At 29.3% G+C, this 23,933-nt stretch overlaps 1 protein-coding gene and 1 non-coding gene across 3 annotated transcripts in view; both read left to right on the top strand.

Moving 5' to 3' along the window:
- The window catches only part of LOC129958867 (LIM/homeobox protein Awh-like), a 100,684-nt gene extending 77,946 nt beyond the window's left edge, over window positions 1-22,738 (top strand). For both annotated transcript variants that reach the window (XM_056071589.1, XM_056071588.1), the window contains 2 exons: window positions 14,989-15,228; window positions 21,700-22,738. In XM_056071589.1, coding sequence (XP_055927564.1) covers window positions 14,989-15,228; window positions 21,700-21,809 — 350 coding nt within the window. In that variant the 3' untranslated portion in view covers window positions 21,810-22,738. The remainder of the gene's footprint in view (window positions 1-14,988; window positions 15,229-21,699) is intronic.
- Window positions 6,941-7,043, top strand: LOC129959579 (U6 spliceosomal RNA). The gene has a single exon (XR_008783467.1). It is a non-coding gene; the product is annotated as a U6 spliceosomal RNA (small nuclear RNA).
- Window positions 22,739-23,933: the final 1,195 nt, after the last annotated feature.

Genomic DNA, 23,933 nt, shown 5'->3' with positions numbered 1-23,933 from the left:
GTTCATCATTTTACAAGTTAACAGCCAAACTCTCGCATACTTTTTAACATGATAGTCGTTGTCTTTAAACATTATTATTTTATTCAGGTAATTTTATAATTATAGCGATGATATTTTTTATAGATTTTTCGCTAACTTCCTGATGTGTAAGAGTGTTGAGAATTTCTACACTTACTTGGTAACAATACACTATTTTAATATATTCAGAAGTTAATTATCGATTGATCAATTAATTCATTTTAGACTCCATACCCATAAGATACACATGTGCAAACTGATTTCAAGATTCTATGATATTCATAATAATGAATCATAAATTAAAAACTAAAAATTAAAATAAAAAATTTACATTTTAGTGCATTAATTGAAGTTCTTATTTTATTATTATTATTATTAAATTACACATGTGCAACGAATATTTTAATGGAAATGAAGAAAATTTTTATACTGAGAACAGGAGTTCTGAAATAACTAGCATTATCATAATAAAAATAAAAGTCATTATTTCTATATATAAATGTGTATATGTATGCATGTTAAATATCTCCTTCTAAACAATTGCGAAGAATGCAATAAAACTTTGCATACTTATTATTTAAAACTATAGAAAGAATACTGTCAAACTTTCAAAGTACAAAAATTAATTAAATACTCAATTAATTAGGAATTAGTCAAAATTTTGCCCTTTTTCAACAATAATTTCTGAGAAATGTTTTCCAGAAAAAATATTTTTACATCATCATTTTAAGCTGGGATTTTTTAAAAAAATTTTTTTTTTCGGGCAAAATCCTTCAAAGAGTTGAAAGCTAATTCTAGTGATAAAAGCATATGACGAATTTTATCCATGTCCCTAACTGCGTTTGAATATCTTAAATCGATCAAGGACTGTATTTTCAAAAAAAGCAAAAATAAATAAATAATTAAATAAAAAATCAGTACTTAAAAAATTTTGAGCACTTTGCTTGTGTATGACACTGTTTACTTAGAAGTTTCAATGTGCAATTGCGTAATTCAAAATGTTGTATACTGTTTTTTAACTGAAATCACTTATTTATTTATTGGAATTATTATTTCCAAAAATATTAAAATTTTTGCTTATAATTATTGTTTTTTATTTATTAAAGTTATTTTTTATTTATTAATTATGTATTATAGTACTACTTCGCTTTTAGACTTTTCAAGGCACAAAGGAACAAGGGAGGAAAGCGTAAATCGTAGGAGACAGCTTAATTCTAATACTCTTAATTTTCTAGAAATTAATTACCATTTAAACATAATCTAATGTGACTCACCGAAAGTGTTGTTAACAGGGGAAAGCGTGAAAGACGGAAATGTAAAAGCCGGGAATTACTGCGTTATTGATAAGTTCTGAAAGTTAGAAACACATCTTTATTGCCATTTTAATTTAAAAATCGCTATTTTTTTCTTGCTGCCTTCCTTTTAGATCCAATTTTTCTTAATTCTAATTAAAATAAATCGAATTTTAATTTAATTAATTATGCATTACAGTACTACTTCGCTTTTACACTTTTCAAAGCACAAATGAACAAAAGAGGAAAACAAAAATAGGAGGAGATAATTTAATTTTAATACCATTAATTTTCTAAGCATTAATTACCATTTAAACATAATCTAAAGAGACTAACCAAAAGTGTTATTAAAGACGGAAAAATGTGAAAGACGGGATTGTAAGAACCGGGAATTACTGTATTAATGAAAACGGTTGGAAAGTTAGAAATACATATTTATTGCCATTTTAATTTAAAAATCGCTTATGTTTTCTTGCTGCATTAATTTTAAACCCAATTTTTCTTAATTCTAATTAAGAATTTTCTTAATTCCAATTAAAATAAATTGAATTTTCATTATGATCAGTCAGTGACATATTAGCCAAATTCCACTCTTTTTATATAAAAAAAATCAATTCTTATAAGTAGTTGGCATCATTTAATCTTTGGAATATACAAAGAAGAGTTGGGGATTATTTGTTTGAAATATGATCAGGTGGGTTAAACTAAGAATCAAATTTATAGCCGCAAGAATGCATTGCTGTCAAAATATTCATTTCACTCCTCCACCCAACTTATCTTTTGCAAAAACACTTCTGAAATAAGTAAGCATCGCTTTCGCCTCTACCCATTCCTCCCCCAGCCTCTCCCTTCCATCGCACTGAGAGATTTATGATTTGTAGGAAATGCCGAAAGCAAAAGCGGATCACTTTGTACATGATTTAAGATTGTTTTGACCCGAACTGTTCAAATTGTTCGGGACGTTGCTTTTCGAAATCTCTGGAGGAGATAGTTTTTTCAGTTTTAGAAGCAATATCCTGGACGAAACCAGTAAAAGTCGATAAATTATAAACCAGTTAACTTTTATTTAAGGGATCGCTATTTTAAGGTTCCAACAACATATCCGAAAATTTGCAGCTAACCTTCAATTGTTTTTGTTTTTTAACACAAACAATTTGCACTTGGCAGTGTAAGCAGAGAATACTTGTAAAACAATTATTTATTAGAGAATTGTGAATCTGGGCAGAAATTGCTCTCATCCTTTCTCTCCTGAATTGTTTTCATTTTTTTAAAAATTTAACTTGCTTATGTTTGCAAAGATAGAATTTTGTAATCGATGTTTCTTTCCTTCATGATGTGCTAGAGCTTTGAAATTCTCTAAGCTTGTGTATTTTCGATGATAATATACTATTTTAAAATTTTCAAAGTTTAATTTTTAGTTAATTAATTAATTTTATTCCAAACGAATGGCGTCAGATAATAGTGAATTTTAGAAAAAGATTTTGAAATTCTTTAATATATATAATCAAACGCTTTCCTGGTTTTATCCAAATGGAACACAGAAATGTGGGCTGGTTTCTCCTTAAAATTCATCAGGAGGTTGCACTTTTCATATATTGGTGCTAAGTCAAATTTTTATCTCAAATGGTATCTAGATGCTTCAAAGTCATTTTAATTTATCGAAGATGACCCAGTTCCTCTTTGCCGTGGGCTTGGCTTGATATAGTAGACCAAATTGGACCATTATATCGCTTTAGTTATAATTCTCTTTTAGAGATTTAAAGGAATAGATAATAAATTTGGACAACATGGATTTGTCTAGATTAATACGAATTTATTTTGCTATTCATCTATTACATTGTAGCTCAACCTGTTAGTGTTTAAACACCGACTTTAAGCATCGAGGAGTACAGGGTTTGAATGTCATCGAGGGTGGAACTAAATTATTGAAGCTATCATTTTAATCTCAGATTTCTTCGTTTATTCCATTTAATTTTTATAAATAACTGTAACTTTATAATTCCTTGTACAAAAATGAGAAAACAGATTCGTATATCGAATTACAGAATGTTTTATATTTAAACGTGTAATTCAGTTAGATTGGCACTTAATTAAAAAAAAAATCCTTTGAGCTCTCCTAACCATTTTAGGTGTTCTTTTCATTCTGATATGGATGAATATACTAATACAAGTCCAAAATAAAATGTATTATCTAATTACTTTTTAAAATAAATTCGCAGTTAGTTTCATAAAAAAAGGAATTGGTATTAAATTCTTTTTTTTTTTTTAAGCTATGAGAAGGGAATCAATAAAGAATTTTATTCAATGCACAAAATTAAATGATACTCTCGGAATATTGAGATAATCATTTTTTAAAAAAACTTCATTCATTTCATTATCTTAAAACTTTTTTTTTCTCTTTCGTCGTCATATGCTTTAGTGGTCATATGCTTTATATTCCCCCCCCCCCTGCAATTTTCGACTGTCATTCTCTGGTGGTAAAGTCTCGAAATTTAAGACAGAATCGCAAATTCAAGACTCAAATTCACCGTAGGTCTGTTGAAAATGCGAACTTAGCGTACGTTAAATCTGCCGTGAACTCGGTGCATGTTAAATCTGCCGTAAACTTGGTGCATGTTAAATCTGCAATCGTGTGTCACACGTCCGCCGCTGGCATAACATTGATGTTTGGAGACCAGTACGCAGGTTTAAATGTCGCCTATCTCCTCTAACTGGGATTCATTATGAGATCGTCTCAGCAATAGCTTCAAAACGGAGTGCAAATCTAACTAAATTGAATCTCCATGAATTGATTTTACAGTTAATTAAGCCACGTAATTTTTTTTTTGTTAGAATATTCCTTGTATGCAAGTTGAAAATATACAGGGTAGATTCGTTTTGCCTAGTTCACATTAAAAAGTTAACGGACAGGAAGACAGGCTTCCTTTGAATGGATTTCGTTTAAAGTTTGTTAAAAATTTAGAAATTTGGTCGTATCTTTACACCAAATTTTATCTATCTAGTTCAAAGCGTTTTTAAGTTATCGTGTTCACAGATAGAAATATAATGACACAACTTTTTTATTTATTTATTTATTATTTTTTTTTATTTTTTTGCACTAGGAGAAATGAGGGTATTCATTCTCGAGTTCATTTACAATAATTTTTTCTATACTTCGTATATAAGAAATTAAAAAAGCAGTCGAAATTAGAAGTTACAAATCTTAATTAAAGTAATTTTCGATTGTGCATGTTTGCTCTTTTACTGCCTTTTAAATAAGAATTAGACGAGAAATTCTATATTTTAAGTTCTGCCGAGATCAATTTTGAGTTCTGCAGTTAATTCCTGTTTAAACGGCAGTGCATACTTCATTAAGACCTTATTTTGCCAGACGAAATACACAGTGTTTACTTAATACAATAATTGTCATGGTGCTTTAAAGTTAAGAGTATAAACATAAATTTAGAAACATTATTTGATGAACATAAACAAGGGCTGAAAATCGTTTTTCAACCTCTCACTTCTAAGGAATCGGATCTATCGGAGAATGTCCCTGAAAAAAGTTTTTCATAATGATAAGTCTGTGATATTGAAGGATCTTTCTACCTGTAGCAGCAAAAAAATTTTTGGCAAAAGGAAACTTCAACCCTCTTGCAATTCCATCCTAGCTTGAGAACAGTCTTTCTACGAAACTCGATCGAAATTCCTCTCTTTCTACGATATGCCCCTCTCCAACTTAAATCTGATTCCGGTTTTAGTTTCTAGTGATCATGATCGGAAATATAATGCAAAAAATTTCCTAAGTCTTGTTATGGGAACCTTCCCACTAGATAGGCTTCCTTTAAGGAATCTACATAGTAATTCTAATTTTAAAAAACCTAAAAATATCTTCAAAGTTTTAGGAACAAAGTTAGGTTCAATTCTTGTATGAAAGTACCCAATTTTATCAATACCATTGTTAGATTTAGCTTCCAGATTATAAGCCAGAAAAAATGCTTCACTTTATGATTGAACGAGGTCATTTTTATATGCTTCAGGTAATTGTAAGTAAACTAAGAAGAAATAATTCTATATAATTTTGGTGCGTTAATGTGTGTGTGTGTGTGGTGGGGGGTACTTCTCATAAATTGACTCCAATGTTACTAGTAGGCCTAAAACTTAAGATTTTTTTTTCTAAAAATATTTATTTGATTTTTTGATAGCTTATGAGCCTTAAAAATATGAGTAAAAAAAAAACCTTCAGAAAAATGTAAAATCGAAATTATCACTATAATTTCAAAGCGAGAAGAAAAAATATTCCACAATATGCAAAAGAAAAATACAACGTTATTTAACAATATCTGCAATTAAAATTTAATTTAATTTAATAATTAAAATATTGTTTATTTCCAATCGGAATATTTAAATCTTTTTTAATGTAGCTTCTATAGTTAAATTGATTTTTAATTAATTTCTTTCTTTCAAGGGAAAAAAAATTGATACTACTATAAAGAGGTATCGTTAATAAATGGCTCTAATATGAATGCAGCTTTCTGGAAGATGTCAACAATTTCAGTTTTAAATCCTGAGGGAGGGGGGAGGTTGTAAAGACGGAGTAGGGGCAGGGAACGTAGAGATACATCCAGTTCTAACAAGGATAAGTGGCGTCTGTGGTATATTATGATTTTTTCCACCTCCTCCCCTCAGTGGCTCAACAAGTTAAAATGACGCCAGAGCATTGTACTATTTTTTGGCTCACTTATCATATTCAGTTATGAAAAATGACATAAAAACGTCATGGCTTGTCTTTTCTTCCTTGCGCAAATCTGGATGGGAGGGGGGGGCGTCATCATGAAGACGATTATTGTGGATTTTATTTCATTTCTTAGAGCTAAATAGGACAAGAAAGATGTAAGAAAAAAGAACAGCAAAAAACTCTGCATTTGTTGTCAGTTATCTTGGCTCCGAGATTGTTTTTGATAATTACGAGATAAAAAAATCACCGTCCAAAAAATTGCTAGGGATCATTTATCACATAAAATTAAATCTTGTTTTAATTATGGTCTGAGAACAGAAGATTGTTACATAGTATAAATTCAACTGCATAATAAAGTTTTCGCTGGTCTATTTTACTAAATTTCTAAGAATGACGAACACATGTAAAGATGATGAACGTTACTTTTGGTTCAAGTGTCAATAATGCCGTTAAAGCCCAAAAGCTGTAAAGGAACACATTACCGAGTTAAACTCCAGATTACTTGACTGCTTCATTAAAGTTTGGAATCATAAAATTGGAAAAATAAGAGTTTTCGCGCTTCATCTAGGTATTTTGTACAATTGTATATTTAAAATCGATAGAGCTCAAAAGTTATTTTCTTTCTTTCCCTCTTCCTCTACCTAAAACTTTAAAACCTTTAACTTATTTTTCAAATTTTGTTTTTGTTTAGAATAATTGATACATTTCATCACTCATTCTATTGATTGATTGATCCCATCAACTTGATTCTTTAGATATTGAAATGTAAATTAATTGTATTTCCTTTCAACAACTATCAATATTTTTTTACATCACGGTGCTGTTTATGAAACCGAAATAAACAGCAAAATTTGCTATTATATTTCAATAATTGTCAGGATATTTTATTTACAATTTGTTGGTTAATATACAATACCCATTTCAGTAATACGTATATTAAAATTGTAACGATGCAGAGAAGCGTTGTATGACTCCGGTGAAACGATGACACGCAAAATCATGAAGCATTTCACATTCTTTTGCTCATGATGTGTCATGTACTATTCTTAATAATCATTGTTAACATACGAAATCATAGAGACATGAATGTCTTTCGGCTATTTTTGGAGGAAAATTATTGAGAAATATCAATGATGGAATAGAGTTGAATGGAATGTGGGAAAGGTACAGCCACAAGCAATACAATTATTTTAAGGAAATATATATTATTGTCTATAAAATTCCAAAGGACCAGATGGGAGGTCAATTTATTCGTATGCGAACTGAACGCACTGCTAGAAATGTCTTTTTTACAAAATCAATGTCAGGACATCGCAGAAGAAAGTCTAAAATTTTTTGGATTGACAATGTTGATAGAGATTTTAATACTATTATATGAATTAAGTCAATAAATGCCGTTGAGAATAAGCCGAGATGGAATCAATTTATTGAGAAAGCCTGAACCCACTCTACGTTTTAGACTCAGTAATGTTGATTAATATATGAAATTGCTTATTATATTTGTCGTTTATATATTTGTAAATACTTATATTATATAAATAGACTTAGCAAGAAATAAGTTTTTCACTTAAGAGGACTCTAGAATGCGTTCTGTAGGACCAAATGAAATACGATTTGAAATTCACATAATTCAAATGATGCACTTGCTATTTATCAGATAAAAGATATTAGTACCGAATTCGTCAATAGATATAAAACAAATGGTATTTATTTGCATGTATTGAAAATGTGAAACACCAGTGAAACAGAGCATACCTATTGACATTATTCTTTGGATGAAAAGAAAGCGAATCCTGCACGAACATTATTTCTCTGCACATCAAGCCTCCTTTGCAAGAAAAAGTGTTACTGGAAAAATTGTTCTATCAGCACAACTCCGTTGCAGTTGTAAACGAATTCCATCATATGAAACGAATACGAAGAGGTAACTGCATATGGAATCTAAACCTATTTCGTTGCAATGGTACTGTGATATACTGAGGAATTCTGTAATCCAACAACTTCATGGATGCCTTCAAGATAAAATTTACATGCAGGGTGGTGCACCTCATCGTATTTATCGTCGTGTAAAGCAATTGCTAAGACAGCAATTCACAGATGCACTGGTGATCAACCATCATTTTCCAATATCATGACCTCCCCCGTTCGCCGGATAACAACCCATGCGACTTTCGATTGTGGGGTTTCCTAGGGACAATATCTACCATCAAAGACTTGTGTCAGATTTGAAGAATAGCATTCAGCTCCACATTCTTGATATTTCAACAAGCTCACTACTGTCAGCTATGGAAAATATGATTCTGCAGTTAGAGCACGTTATTGAACATGAAAGATGACATATCGAGCAGTTTAATTTTTAATTTTTAATATTATTTAATATTTATAACGCTCATTAATTGTTTTATGTGTATTACAAGGCCACTTATTGGTGAATTTTTGTACTAATTTTTTTATTTAAAAAATATCATCATTTGAAATATCTTTAATTAAAATTTTATCGCATTTGGACTAATGAAAAGCATTCTAGAGCCCTCTTGAGTGGGAAAATTATTTCTTGCTAACGCTTGCTTATTTATTATATTTGTACCAATACTTCAAAAGAAAAGTGTATTTTTCATTTTGCAGTACCTAGTATTATCGAGTTATTTGTCAGAGCATTAATTTACGTTAAAGTGATTTGTTGCTAGAACAAAGGCGTATTTTCTCCTTAACGAGTATGTAAAGTTCAAGTTATCTATTTAATCTGGATAATCTGCAAATAAATTAGATAATATGTAAAATAAAACCATTTTCCTTACTTTCAAGAAAAGCTTTTCTGTAGATTACCTAGATAATCTCAGAATTCCTGAATTTTGAAATCTAGAGATAACATAGACATCTTTATTTTGAGTTAAAGTGTAAATGCATTAAGGGGGTTGCTTCATTTCTTCCTCGTAATTTGGAGGCGATGCATAGCTACGAGGCTCTCCCTCAAAAGACCGTGACCATTTTCAAGCCATACCTTTACTATGTTATGGCAATTCGTTTCAAAAATGATTTGGGGTTTGTAACAAAATCCTTACAAATAGCTTTTAAGGAATAGTCCGATTTTATTATATATGCGCTGTGAAACCTTTGTAAAAAAGCATTTTTTCCCCCCTCTGCACAAAAAAAAAGTTTTAATACTGCCAGATAAAATTTAGTATTTCAAAAGAGAGAATTATCAACACGTTTTGACTCATAAAATTTAAAATGAGCATCGAAATGCTAGAAAAAATTACGTTTAACAGTGCACTGAAACGGATTAGTAAATATCATGAATTAAAATTTTTATTTTATGAATGCATTTAATTAAGTAATATAATGATGCAAGAACAATAATTTAACAACATTTTTTAATACAGTCTCAACAATAAAAAATTTGCCTTCTTACAAATATTAAAGCATAATTATTCTACCGCATTATGCACAACATTATTTTGTTCAAAATTCATCTTCCACAAATATGTAAAAGAAACCAGCAAAAATCTATTTCTATCTTTCAAAACTTTTATTCTTCTTAATGATAATCAATACCTTAGTTGCATATTTTATTTCTAAGAATAATTGAACACATCTCGAATGTAAAAGTTAGTGACATTCAACTTGCATAATTCTAAATCAAATGTTGGGATTCTTTTGGGCATTGTGTACCTTCCCTTCGAAAAAAAAAAAAAAAAAAAAGCTAAAACTATTGTTCTACTGAATATTTCTCGAGGAAGAACAATGAAAAAATCCCTTTTGATTTACAAAATCCGAGAATTTCTAGTCTTATGCATATATTAGAGCTCATATTCTTTCGCTTCCAAGACTTATTAGCATATTATATTCGCTGTATAATTAATAAGATCGACAATGTGTTTGAATAAACAGTGCATAATGCATGAAGCGGTGTCATTTCCTCCGACACTGCGTTTGATTAAATTTGTTTGATTGCTGCGCGTGGAATTTTACCTCAAACGCCGACTAATTAAATTGTTCGCACTTGGTTTAGCACTCGTTGCACGTAACCAGAATGACGTCACTTGAATATGATCCCAACTGAGCTTCTTCGCAAAGAAGGAAAATTCTAGAGTCGAGATTTTTCAGCCTTATCTTTCAGTAATGAAATAAATTCTCAGATTTTAAGCTTAGCAATTATTTTATTAATTTAGTATATTTCTTTTAATATTTTTTTATCTAAATTGATATAAGAAAAGCTTATTTCAATGCCTAATATTACGAAATTTTGAGCTACGGATTCTGACTCTAAATAGGGTTTTATCCAATGCTATTCAACAGTATTCAGTATCATTTTAGATTCGCGAAAATTCTGGAACATTAAGATTTTGCTGATATTTTTCAATAATAATAGTGGGAAGTAATTAAAAACATTTTCATAGCAATTGTTTTATTAAAAAATACCATATAATTGCACGAAGTGATTTTTTTAATGGAATTATCGTCTATTTTCTTACATTTTCTTTTTGAATAAAAATAAATATTTCTCTTACATTCGTTTTGCCTTTTTGTGGCAGCGGAAATATTTCTCAGTCAGAAAACATACATACACACACACACACACACACACACACACACACACACACACACACACACACACACACACACACACACAATAATAATAATAATAATAATTTTTTCAACAGACAGTGGGGCACGCGAGGAAAAAAAAAATATTGGATTTATAATTGATTCTTATAAAAATATTCACCAGATTTTTTTACGGTTTAAAAATATTCAGGGGGAAAAAGTTGAATTTTTTTCCCTGAGTAGTATTAAAAGGCAGTGTCATTGCTTTAACTTTTGATTTTTATAACATAATTTATGATGCATTTTATTTGAAAATAAAAAAAAAAGATTGAAATTTTATAATTTTTTGAATAACTTGATATACTGCGTCAAAAAATTTTTAAAATTTAAATTTTAAAAAAGAGAAACGGATATTCCCTAGATAATGTGCTAAATATTAGTTTTCCATACATGCTATACTTTTTTTTTCTTTTTGCCTTGCTTCATTGTCCTGCATATGCACGTTATTAATGTGACATTTGGCACATACATTATAGTTATTAAGCTGAACCATAAAAAGTAAAGCTTTGAGAATAAATCTCATCAAAATAATGTTTCGATTTGTTTATTAAAAGGTTTCTTTAAGGGAATCTTCACCTGAATTTTATTGAGCAACTGATTAAAAAATGAGCTTTAAAAAAAATGCCTAAAATAATTTTCATGAAATTTTATCATGTATGGCTTTATTCTTAGCTATATTTTCGAAATTCATTATTTTCAAAACTTTTTAAAGTGTTGTAAGGAAAATTTAAACCTTATCCATTGCATCTTCTCTCCTTAGAAAAAAAAAAAAAAAAAAAAAAAAATTTTTTTTTTTTTTTTTTTTTTTTTTTTTTTTTGAATAAGACTTCCAAGCAATTGAATAGGGCTTTTCGAACATCCCGCATTGGTTTAAACCAAAAAATCTAATTTTTCTACATTATTGGAATAATTTCATTTAAATAAAAACCAAAGTTAGTAAGGATAGAATTTTTTATTACAATTTTTTTACAAAATTTTTCACAAAATATCGTGGAGCCATCTATTATATTTCATGATAATGTCTTTCAGTGGTATTTTTTAAACTACAAATCCACTCCACTAAGTACTATTTTGAGGCCAAGAAAACATTTAAAGCAAGTAAACTAATTATATTCTTCAATATTTCCGAGAAAAATAATTATGAATTTATATGAGTATGAATTATGAATTTATATAATTATGAATAATTATGAGAAAAATATTATGAGTTTCATTTTACCAGTAACTGATTATAGCTTCCTTGGATCCTTTTATTTTCCATTTGTAATTTCACAGTAAAGCACAATAATATTTTTAATGTGTTGATAAGCTCGTGATTTTTTTTTTTTTTTGATGAAAAAAATTGCCGTGTTCGGATATATTTGATGATTGTCCTGCTCTATAATTTAAAATATCTACATATCTAAAATTATTTCATAAATTTGAATATTATTTTTCAAATTTTATTGTTTTAAAATGCAATGTATATGAATCTTTAATATGAGATTATTACAATCTTTTTAAATTTTATACAAACTTCTATTAGATAATAATAATAATACACAAAAATGTTCTCTCAAAACTTGAGTATTCAATCGACGCATCCGCTTTGCAGCAACATATATTCATCAACAATGGAGCAAATGTTATGTTATTCTCTTGTAGAATAGTTAGATGCAGAGATGAAGAGCCTTTAAGCTCATGTACTCCACTAATCGCCACCTCTAACGTACATTCAAAGATGGAGGGAGATCTAAGTCCGTTATAAGAGTACAATAAACCTTTGTCGAGCGTCATTATCATTATGAAATCGTGTTCAACAAAGTTCACTTTCTATGAAAAAAAGGTGTAGTTCAAATTATACAAGTATTTGTAATCTATATAAAAGTAAATATTGTTTAATTTCAAGGATTTTTAATATTGCTTAAGAAATAAGTATATGATATGATCATGTTTTATAAAGCTAGTGACTTTTATAGATTGATATTTCCTTGAGACAATGACTTCCGCAACTCTTTAATAGCTTAGCAGAATTTCTCAGTGTAAGGAGCGCAGAATTCTTCAGCATCTTTCATAAAAATGTCCACTTTTTGCTTTATTGGAGTCTGTCTTCGTTCTAAAATCAATAGTGTCTTTGTCCTATTTTACAGCTGTTTTAACTACTTGTTAAAGGTGCTTTATATTCTTAATTATCGTCTTTACCGTTCTTCGCGGTTGGTTAGTACTACAAGAACAATTCTTCATTTGTTGAGTCATTCATCAATTCTTCATTTGTTATTTCTCAGGTGTCATCATCGATAAATAAATGCTTCGTCTTTTCCTTCTTCCATAACTGAAAATTGTTTGTTGTTAATTTGTTCGATTTCTTTGACATCATTTTGAATATTCCAGAGAGAGAGAGAGAGTCTGACTCTCTGCAACTTAATGTATGTGATAGAAATTGCGGAATTTCACAAATTAATGGAAATGACAATGAGTGCATGTTTGTATAAAATCGCATTCAGAAAATACGCCTTTGTATTGCAATCTTTTCGGCGAATCTCCCGATTTAATTAGAATCATAGTTAGAATATCATAGTGAGAAAAAGTTGGAAAAATTATTTTTTTATACAGTTTGCAAGTATATGCATCAGAATGATTACTGTTCCTGATTTAGACAATTAGGGAAAGTAATGATTTGGCTTACCTAATGGATTTTTATTGTTTTATAGAATTATGAAACTAAAGAATCAAACATAATTTATACATGCTGCTAAGAATTTCTGCCTGGCTGTTAAGAATTTCTAAGAATACCCCGAATGAATGGTATTTCACAAACGCTGTTCTGGAAGTGTCCTGCATTTTTAGAACAGCGAGTGAAGATTCTCTAAAATTTGAAAATATGTCATTTCTCTATTTCACAGATGTTTTTTCAATCTTGTTTCTTTTAGAAACAAAAGAGCAAAAATTAAAAACTTACTATGTGAAAGGTACAGCTGAAAATCAAAGCAGTTTTGAGAGAACATTTTAATATGTTTCATGATGGTGGCGTCTATCATCAATATTGTTGAAGCATTGACAATTGACAAATTAACTAGTGTTATCGAATACAAACTAACATTGCTTTCATTGATACTGGTTTAAGTACGAATAACAATTACTTTTTAAATGTGAACGTTGCAGAATATTCAGTCAATATTTAATGCAAACTCAAATGTGACTTTTCATCCTACCACTTATTAAAATGTAGGAAATAAATGCTCGCATTTCAGTTTCTTTCATTTTAGTTAAATTTTATTATTTTCCTAAATTTGTCTTTGTTCTTATTTGAAATTTTTCTTTTTCTGTTGTGCACAAATCAGTGATTGTCTATATCGAAAATAAACAAGAGATATTCTTAATTTGGTTTTTATTTATTTTATAATCACATTTTTTTTTTTTTTTTTTTTTTTTTTTTGCAAAGGAAGATGAGCAGAATTTAAATATTTTATTACTTTAGTAAATGTATGGGAAAAAAATTGCACTAGTGGAGTAACAAATTAAATAAGTATTTCCTATCTTATTAAAATTTAATTTTAGATTAACGCTTATATGACTATTATTTGTGTTAGTGGCCTAACTATAGAGTGGAAGACTGGCAAAATGCTAGACGTCCATAGTTTCAGGTGACTTCAACCGAATTATTGCAGTTACATATGCATACTGACACTATTATTGGCCTACCTTCAAAGTCTGAAAGACAATAACTATACTGATAAAATCTTTCAACACAAATGATAGTGATCAGTTTAATTTTCTAAGGTCTCTCCCTAATAATTAGCTTGGGGACTCCAGTAGAATAATTGATTCAAGGTCTATATTAATCATATTAAATTAAATACTTAATTAATTATTTATATTTATCCTACTAAATTAAATAGTTAATTAATTTGATCAACAAATTAATATTCTATTTTCTTAATTTTTTATTACTACAGACCAATATCTTTTTAGTTATTCGTCGCAATACTGAAATGTTATTTGCAAAAAAGCGTAAGCATTAGTTTAAAGCTTAAGCGTTTTTAAACTTAAAGATGCATCGATGGAAATCCACCCAGTACAATAAACTTTGTACTGGATAAATTATCTGTTTAACTTAATAATTTCATCAGTTCTTTAATATTTCGGAATTTTTTTTGAAAGTGAATAAATAGAGAAACGATTATTGATTTGTCTCAAATATTGTTTAAATTTTTTTGAGAAAACCTCTGAGTATTTCCTTAACAAAAAATTTATATATATTCATCGAGTGAGATAAGTTTCTTTTTCAATCAAATGTCATTTAATATATTACCAAAATAGACATTGTTGAGAGGAAATTCTGTTTTGCTAATTCCTTTCTTCGATCTTTCCTTGCAGAAAATACAGATCAAGATCACCAACAGAAAGCTAAAACAAAACGGGTTCGAACGACGTTCACGGAGGAACAACTTCAAGTATTACAAGCCAACTTCAACCTCGACTCGAATCCGGATGGTCAGGATCTAGAAAGAATAGCCCAAATTACTGGTCTCAGTAAAAGAGTAACTCAAGTATGGTTCCAAAATTCAAGGGCACGACAGAAGAAATATCTCAACAATCAAGCCAAGAAAGCTAACGGTAAGCAAAGCTTTTATAAGATATTTCTATTGATTGAGAGTGACCAGTTTAAATTCTTGTGTTTACTTAAGAAGGCGGATTACCAGAAATAATAATACGATCGTTGTTAACTTGAAAAGTTATAAATTTTCAGATTAAAATTTTAATTTTCTTTTAAATCTAAAAGAATTTCAGCTGTTTTTCACGCTTTTGTCCTATGACAAATCTCTCATTTACATCCATGAAGAATATGATAATTATTTTTTTATTCGTGTCATTTAAAACAGACAAAAAAATATCATAATGCCAAGTCTAGATATGCGTAAAATAAAAGTATTCAGTAAAGCGTTAATGAAGCATACCCACTCATCAAAAACTCAGCTTAATTTAATGTTGAAAAATTTCGTTGTGCTATTTCAAACTAAGACAATTATCTTAATTAAATTTATTGTTATTTAAATAACTCGCCCTCGAACTTTCCGCATTCTCTTAAAGGGTTACTAATTAACAATTTAATAAATCTACTGTTCAATGATATTTAGGTTAAAATGAGTAGATATTAGGTTAAAATGAGTACATATTCAGATTAAAATGAGTAGATATTAGGTTAAAATGAGTAGATATTTAGGTTAAAATGAGTAAGAATTGGATTATTATTACTTTCTCGTATACGAAGTATACATAAAATATTGTTATTATCAAAAAATTCGAATTCGAAATTTTCGCGTTCTCAATCTGTAACACGCTTTGACTTAGAGGGTTGAAATTTGGTATTTGGTCTTTACACCAATGGTTTTTATAAATTGGCATATGGTCTTTACCTTACCTTTGTGGTTTTCTATCTAATTTTGAGTAAAATCTGTTCAGACGGTTGCTCGAATATAAATTAACACGATAACTATAAAACGAAGAGATCTAGATGGATAAAATTCGGTACATAAATTCGATAGAAAGTGTAGACCGGCAGACGGCCTGCACTTTTAGAAATATGTAAACGCGATGACTTAAAAAAAAGTAATGATTTAAATATATCAAATTTGGTATGTGATTTTTTTTTTTTTTTTTGTGACTGAAAAGTTCTGCGTCAAATTATGATTTTAAAAAATACAAATTTTTTGGTTTTGGGGGAAAAATATGCGTCTAAAATACAAATTTGCCGTTGTTAGAGAGTATATGAGAAAATTTTTGGGGAAACTATTCAATATTATTTTAAAATGCAGCTACATAATTGATTGTTGACATGATCATTAGATAATCAAGCCTCTCATTTAGGAAAAAACAATCCTACCATGTTGCTTAACCCTTTAAAGGGACATTTTTTTCTAATCATATTATGTTAAAATATTTTTAGGCTTGAAATTAGAATAAGAAACGGGATTCATTTAGCTTATTAGATAAATTTAATTTAATTAATTAATTAATAATTAAGTAACAAATCAAGACACATCATTTTGTCTGAGATAAAGAACTGAAGCATCTAAGTTTCTGACTTACTAAAAAAATTTGTCAGAACTGATGCCAACCTACATAATTTCATACAAAGATTGATAAATTTGGTGGGAAGCATACTTTCCACGGCCCTAGAAAGGGTTAAATCAGAACCAAGAAGTGTTGCTTGGTTTCAAATAAAAAACTGGAAAATATCGAATGAATCTAACAGTTTTTGTAAGAAAAATAAAACTTCCTTCGCGTCATAAAGCTTTTCTTTATCTGGAATATCTAGTCAGCTTGAACCACAGTATAACTAAACTTGTGTCAAGTTGATCTTTTAAGACATGATTGATCACATACGCTGAAAACTTTTTAGATGGGGGGGGGGGAATCTCTTGTCTAATCATTCTTAGAAAGATTTTCAAGAAAAGAAATGCTCACTTTTGAATCTATTGCAGCGTCCTTATGAATTCTAAAACACTACAAGATATGAAAAATAAAAAATAAAAAGTATTTGTGATTGACAGAAAAAACGGATGGTTTTCGCTTATAAGTTTTTTCTGTCATAAAGCTAAACATATTAAACTTCCCCTTTCGCGCTTTCTCTCTGGATGCAAAAAGAAAAAAAAAAATTCTATGACTGCAAATGTACGTACAAGTAATTCCGGAAAGTCATTTATAACTGTTAAGTATAGGTTAGGAATGTAAAAATAAGTCAGTTTTGTATTTAACCAGGGATCCAGAAATGCAAAGGCGGACGTCCTAAAGGGGACTCTTTGCCAGCCAATTAACGAAAAAAAAAAAAAAAAGGATATAAAAGATAAAATACAAAAAAAAAATCAATTGAATATAAAGTTACAATGGCAAAAGAAACTTGTTGATTGAAGAATGATGTTACAATTCTCATACACCACGAAAAATACGATAATAATCAGAAAGATAAAGTAAAAAGAACAAACATTTAGACTAATTAAACTAAGTGTTCAAAGGGCATGTCGTCTGAAGCAATGCACACCTCGCTAGTTGATATTCATGTAATTGCAATGCTGTATTTTTTTCACCGTTTTTCTTTAAATTCTTATACTATTAAATCTGTGCGGCACAATATATTTGGCGGATCCTTTTCTATCACTTAATTCACTAACACATAATCTCCTACAACGATGCTTCTTTGCATTTCCGATCTTGGATTCTACTGCAAAAATAACTTGTTTCTATATACCTAATTTACCTTTAACCCTTTAAAGGGCCATTTTTTTCTAGTCATATTATGTTAAAATATTTTTAGACTTGAAATTAGAATAATAAGAGATCCATTTAGCTTATTAGATAAATTTAATTTGATTAATTAATTAATTTGGTTAATTAATAATTAAGTAACAAATCAAGACACATCATTTTGATTGAGATAAAGAACGAAAGCCTCTAAATTTCTGTCTTTCTAAAAAAATTTGTCAGAACTTATGCCAGCCTACAAAATTTCATACAAACATTGATAAATTTGGTGGAAAGCATACTTCCCACAGCCCTAGAAAGGGTTAAACAACATTTTGGGACACCCTAAATAAATAGGCCAATAAAATAGGTCAGTTAAGTATTAATTAACCATTGTAAAAATCGATTATCTTTGAAAAATATTTAATAAAATGTTTAAATGCCATGCAGGTTTATTAAGTCGGTTAATTTTTCTAAATGACTTTGAAAAGTCCTATGTCTTCATGGTAAATGACTTTGAAAAGTCCTATGTCTTCATGGTAAATGACTTTGAAAAGTCCTATGTCTTCATGGTAAATGACTTTGAAAAGTCCTATGTCTTCATGGTAAATGACTTTGAAAAGTCCTATGTCTTCATGGTAAATGACTTTGAAAAGTCCTATGTCTTCATGGTAAATGACTTTGAAAAGTCCTATGTATTCATGGGTTACCAATATTTACGCCATCCCGTTTGGAACAGGGCCGGTAATTTAAGAAACTCTAGGATAAAGAAATGCAAGCTACAATATTTTCGTCCTGCATATAACTAACTCTTCAGTTAAAATGATGTGATTAAGCTGATAGTCTAAAATTAATCACTACCGGAAAAAATAAAAGATATTCATCTATATACTGTAGATGTTTGTAAATCAAATGGAAATATAATTCATATAACAGTTGTTTTGAAAAGAAAACATGAGTTGCTCGATATCCAATTAGGACATTAAACTAAATATGAAATATTTAGAGCACACAGTTTAAAGACATTAAATTCAAAAATAAAAATAATTAAAATTATCCGTTTTCCTATTTTATTCGAATCAAATACTACTTTGCCTTAAAAAGAAAATCTTAATTTTGCTTTATACGAAGTTGGAAATTTCATAGTGGCAACTATATTATAACAAAAAATGCAACATAGGAAACACTGAGATGTTTATAGTCTTTCTATGAAATCACCTGTGTTACGTACAACTAATTTCCAAAGATGCGGGCTCCTTAAAATTTCTGAAGCATTCATTTCGAAGATGATTTGGATGGAGCGGTCTATCTCTTTAAGAATCCCTGGCACAGTTCGGTAGCAATAACTGATCTTTTTGGTTATTAAATTTTAATGGTTATTAAATTTTAAATTAACTTTACTAAATCACCTACGCCTTGTTAATCTATAGGTCTTGACTCTAAGGGAGTAAGCATCTTTACATTTAAGGGTAGCGAAAGCACTAAAATCTAGAATTTCTGCTATATTCAACAACATTAGTTAGCGAAACGAAGACAGAAATCTAACTTGATTGGAAACATTAAAATTTTACAAATAAACAGAATGAAAATAATTATTTTCTATTTAACACAAATAAGTATTTTACTTTCTTCTTGTTTTATTCTTTACTTATGAGCACTTGAGATCTCGAAAAAAACTGGTGGGGGCGCTTAAAATTTGTAACCGAAATGGTGTCAAAAATGGAAAATATTTAAAGAAGGAAATGCAGAACAACGAATACTCCCTCCCCCTTCTTTTTTTTTTTTCTTTTTTGTCACAAGTATGAAGAACAGCACAGAAATACAAAAGTGGGAAGAAAACAACTTTTAAAATCAATTGAAAAGTAGAATATACGCTTTTATGCTAAAAGAAAAAAGAATGTGCAAGAAATATGTTTTCTTTTTGTCCATACAGCTTAGGCATTTAAAATCATAATTCATTCCAGGTAATAGTTATAATTCCAAACCTCTCACTAAAAATATCTGTCGCTATTATTATTACATTTAGAAATAAATACGCACTTTTACAGACATCGTATTTGATTTTTCGAATTTAAAATAACTTATCTGGAAAGGAATGAATTATCTTTTATATTTGACTCCAATAACTCTTTTGATTTAGAATATCTACTTTATTAATTTGAAACTATCCTCCATTATATACAAAAATGCATAGTTTTTCAGAAGTATGCCCTACCTTCCTCTAAACATTTTAATTAGTTTTCAGTAACAATAATTATAATAATAAGAGGTTTCTACCCTTTGACATTAAATTAAATGCTATAAATTCTTAGCGATTATTCATTGCGCCATCTATTGGACAAATCTGAAACTATATTCAATGCGATTGCAAGATTTTTGGTTGATTGCAATATCCTTTAGAAAGAAACTAGCTGAAAAAACTTCATTAATTTCTCAAGATTTACTTCAAAAGCAAAATTGATCGAATGCAGTAAATTAAACGAGTTTCAGGCTTTTTTTTTGTGAATATTCTTCTTATCAGAATAGGCACAAAAGAAAGATAAGGAAAGATGAAAAAGTTATTAGAAAGTTTTTCTAGCGTATTTTTAAATATGCTTCTTTTTTTATATTTATTATATTTTAAGTTATTTGAAAATATATTGTTTGATGGAAAGATTACAGGATATTGTTTTATTTTTGTTAATTTCTTCATTTAAAAACTGGTAGGATTATTAGCTCTTTAATTGCTCGCTGTAGTTGGTTAACGGCTTTGGAAGCTTTCCTGGTTTCCCCGAAGATAAATAAAAGTGAACCAACTGTCACTGAAATTTCCCAGTAAGGCAATCTACTCTCATATATTGAAACTAAATTAGATTTCGAGAGTTAAGCTTCACTGGTTAACGGCACAGACCTTTACCCGTAAGAAGTACGTCCCATCATTGGAATGGGGATAATTTTGAATTTACAACATAGCTATTTTCTCCAGGGAAGCAAGAACCTGCTTACTTATACATCAGTTTCTGATCCATTCTCTCATTACCCACCAGTTGCAATCTTTAGCAATCCATGCTAAAACAAGTGCCATTGGATTTCAGCTAATTAATATATTCGAAAAATTTACTTTTAACTCAAATCGAATTTAGATCCTAATTTAAAATTAAAAATAATATCTGAATATTATAAATTGAGATTGAGTGAACATTGTAAATAAAATCGTTTGCTTTTTAATTCATTCAATCAGAGTTGTCTATTAAAAAAGACACTTGAAACTGTTAATGTTGAAATTTATTCCAAATAAGAAATTAAAAAACATATTTAAAGAGATGATAAATGTTCTTTAATACCTTACTCAAAACAATTACACGGGAAAAAAACCACAAATGCTTTTTTTTTCCTTTGAAGAAATCTAACCACGCAAGATTTAAACTGACAGAAATCGGTGAAGATAAAAATGATTTTTCATCATTTTCGAAAGAGTTTTGAACAACCGACGAGGGTGGTGGTGGTGGTCTGGGGAGGGAACACCGTGTGAGACAAGATGATTAAGAGGAGAACATTCACAGAAAAGAAAAATCAATGTGTTATAAAATATCTCACTCAAAGAAACAAACCTCCAATTTCCCCCATCTCTAACCACTTGAGGAAAAACTTGTCAAGAGAAAAAAATGATGATGAATTAGAAGATGAGTCACAAATCGCTTTATCAACTCGAAGACACCGAATTGAATTTAGAGAGGCCGACAGAACCTGAACAACTTAAGCCAACCGCTTAAAGGATGGACCGACACAACAACAAAACTTCTCTCTCTCTCACTTTTTTTTTTTATTCTTTTGGATGCTGAATTGATTTTCTTTCTTTTTTTTTAGCCATCTCTATGCCCTCGATGACGGCTGCGACATCTTGTCCAGGTTGTGGAATGCTGTACTGTCTATGCTCCCATCCCAGCTTGCAATTGAACATGAGCCAGGTGGCGTGACGATACGATCCCGACACGGAGGTGCCGGTGACCCTTGACTCAAACATAGTTAATCATCTCTAGGGTGGTCATCCTGTACTGTCCAGTGATTAAAAGAAAAGAAAAAAATAGAAGAAAAAAATGTGTGCATTCTTCCCGGCATATTCCCTTGTTGACGATTATCCAAAATCCTGTTGGATATGCCAATCCAAGTGCTGGGGAGCAAAGGACTCAGATAAATGAGGTGGCGAGCTTTCTCGACTTCTTCACACGCCATTCGCCAACAAGCGCAAGTTTTTTGGCTCCGCATATGTGCCAAATGTATACGACTTATACGATTAGTGAGATTTATTTTCCTTTTTTTTTTTTTAATTTTTAAAACACAACTGAGAATGACACTGATGAAAAAGCATTTTCTATCGCACAATGAGATGCAAATACAAATTTTCCATGAAAGATTTCATTGGTATGAATTTTGTGTATAATGCAATGATTAAATGCAAATTTTTGAGTGATTTTAGTCATGGGAGTTTTGAGTGCTAACACTCTGTTAGTATGTTTAGGACATGGTTGTAAACACTGATTTAAGGACATTACTGCAGCACAAATGATGCAAATACAAAATAAGAGAAATTTTTTGTAATTAATGAAGAGTTTTGATGAATAAATTTAGAATATAAATATTAAAAGTCTTATTGTTTCCAGCATAATCAGTTTGATCTGGAGAAATAATCAAAAAAATATTTTACTTTTGTTGAAACTTTTCATCATCCTGGGATCCCTTTGTTGAATTGGGAAATACAACATTCTAGAACGGCACTCTTTTAATAACAATAATAAAAAGTCATTATATATGTAGAATTTTATGTTAGGTTAAATAGATCTTTTCTTGTCAAACAGTTTGGGGTAAATGTTACATTCTTTCTAAGGCTGATAACATCTTTTTGAGAGTGAATAAATTAATTTTATTCTGGTTAAATTCTTAATTAAACCTTTGAATTCTTTCTTACCTTTAATTTTATTGCAAATTTTTGAAATTTTTTTTTTCTTTGAGACCAAAAGGCTTTGGCTTTGTTTTTATGATTTTTGGCCCCTGGCTTTGTTTTTATGATTTTTCAAAAATAAATCTTTATATCTTCATGTACCTTTCAGTTTGAATTATTATCAGAGAAAACTCTCGGAAATATTAGCTTTATGTGATGATTGAAAACAAAAAAGTGTTATTACATATTTCATCAACATTTTTAGGATATTTGAGCAGTTTTTTACAAAAACGAAAAAAAAAATTCTTAATGGAAACGATGATTTTTATCAGAGATTTCGAGTATTAATTCAAAGAATAATTAGAATTTCTAAATATGAGCCAAAATATTTTTTAATTTCCTCTTGTCAAAACTGAATTTGTAGTTCTTGATCAATTTCAAGTGATATGTGAAAGGAAGTAAAGTTTTACTTCCAATTATTACTTTGTGGTGAATATCAATTTTGGTGTATACTTGTCATCGTATGTAAATTATTTGTTTAAATTTAGAATATTCTGATATCAAGATAAAATATGTGCATGAAATTCGATTGGAGTACGTTTGATTTGTATTTAATTCGCAGTTGTATGTTGTCTTGTAAAAATTTTTGTATATATTTAGTTATAGATGTTCCGTATTAAGTATAGAATTAATAAATTTTATGAAACATTTTGTTAGCTGGTTTTCTTTTCACATATGCAACATGAGTTTTACTAGCACTTTAACGACAAGATAATTTCTCAGAATTTTTTTCCCAAAAGTATTGTATTCTTATGCATATCATTTTTAGATTTAGTTTAATAAAATGAAACAATTCTGCAACGAATTAAATTTAACTTTTTAAACTAAAACAAAATAACACAATCCCCTCCCCCCTACCAAACATACAAAGCAATTAAAGAAAGAAATATTTACATAAATTTCAGTCATTAAATATAAAGAAACATGTTAAGTTTATTTAAATTTTACATTCGATTTCAACTGCACTTACATTCAATGCCACTTTTGATTTCACTGTTGAAATGAGGGAAAAAAAATTAAAAATGCGTTACAAATTTTTATAATTTTAAAAGCAATCCTTTGTATTTCATTTTCTTTAGATTAAAAATTTCCTTGCAGTGCC

The sequence above is a fragment of the Argiope bruennichi genome, chromosome X1 (genome assembly GCF_947563725.1).
Source record: "Argiope bruennichi chromosome X1, qqArgBrue1.1, whole genome shotgun sequence".
In the NCBI taxonomy this organism is placed as follows: domain Eukaryota; kingdom Metazoa; phylum Arthropoda; class Arachnida; order Araneae; family Araneidae; genus Argiope; species Argiope bruennichi.
The sequence above is the reverse complement of the archived record's forward strand: the minus strand, read 5'-3'. Positions and strand labels throughout refer to the sequence as shown.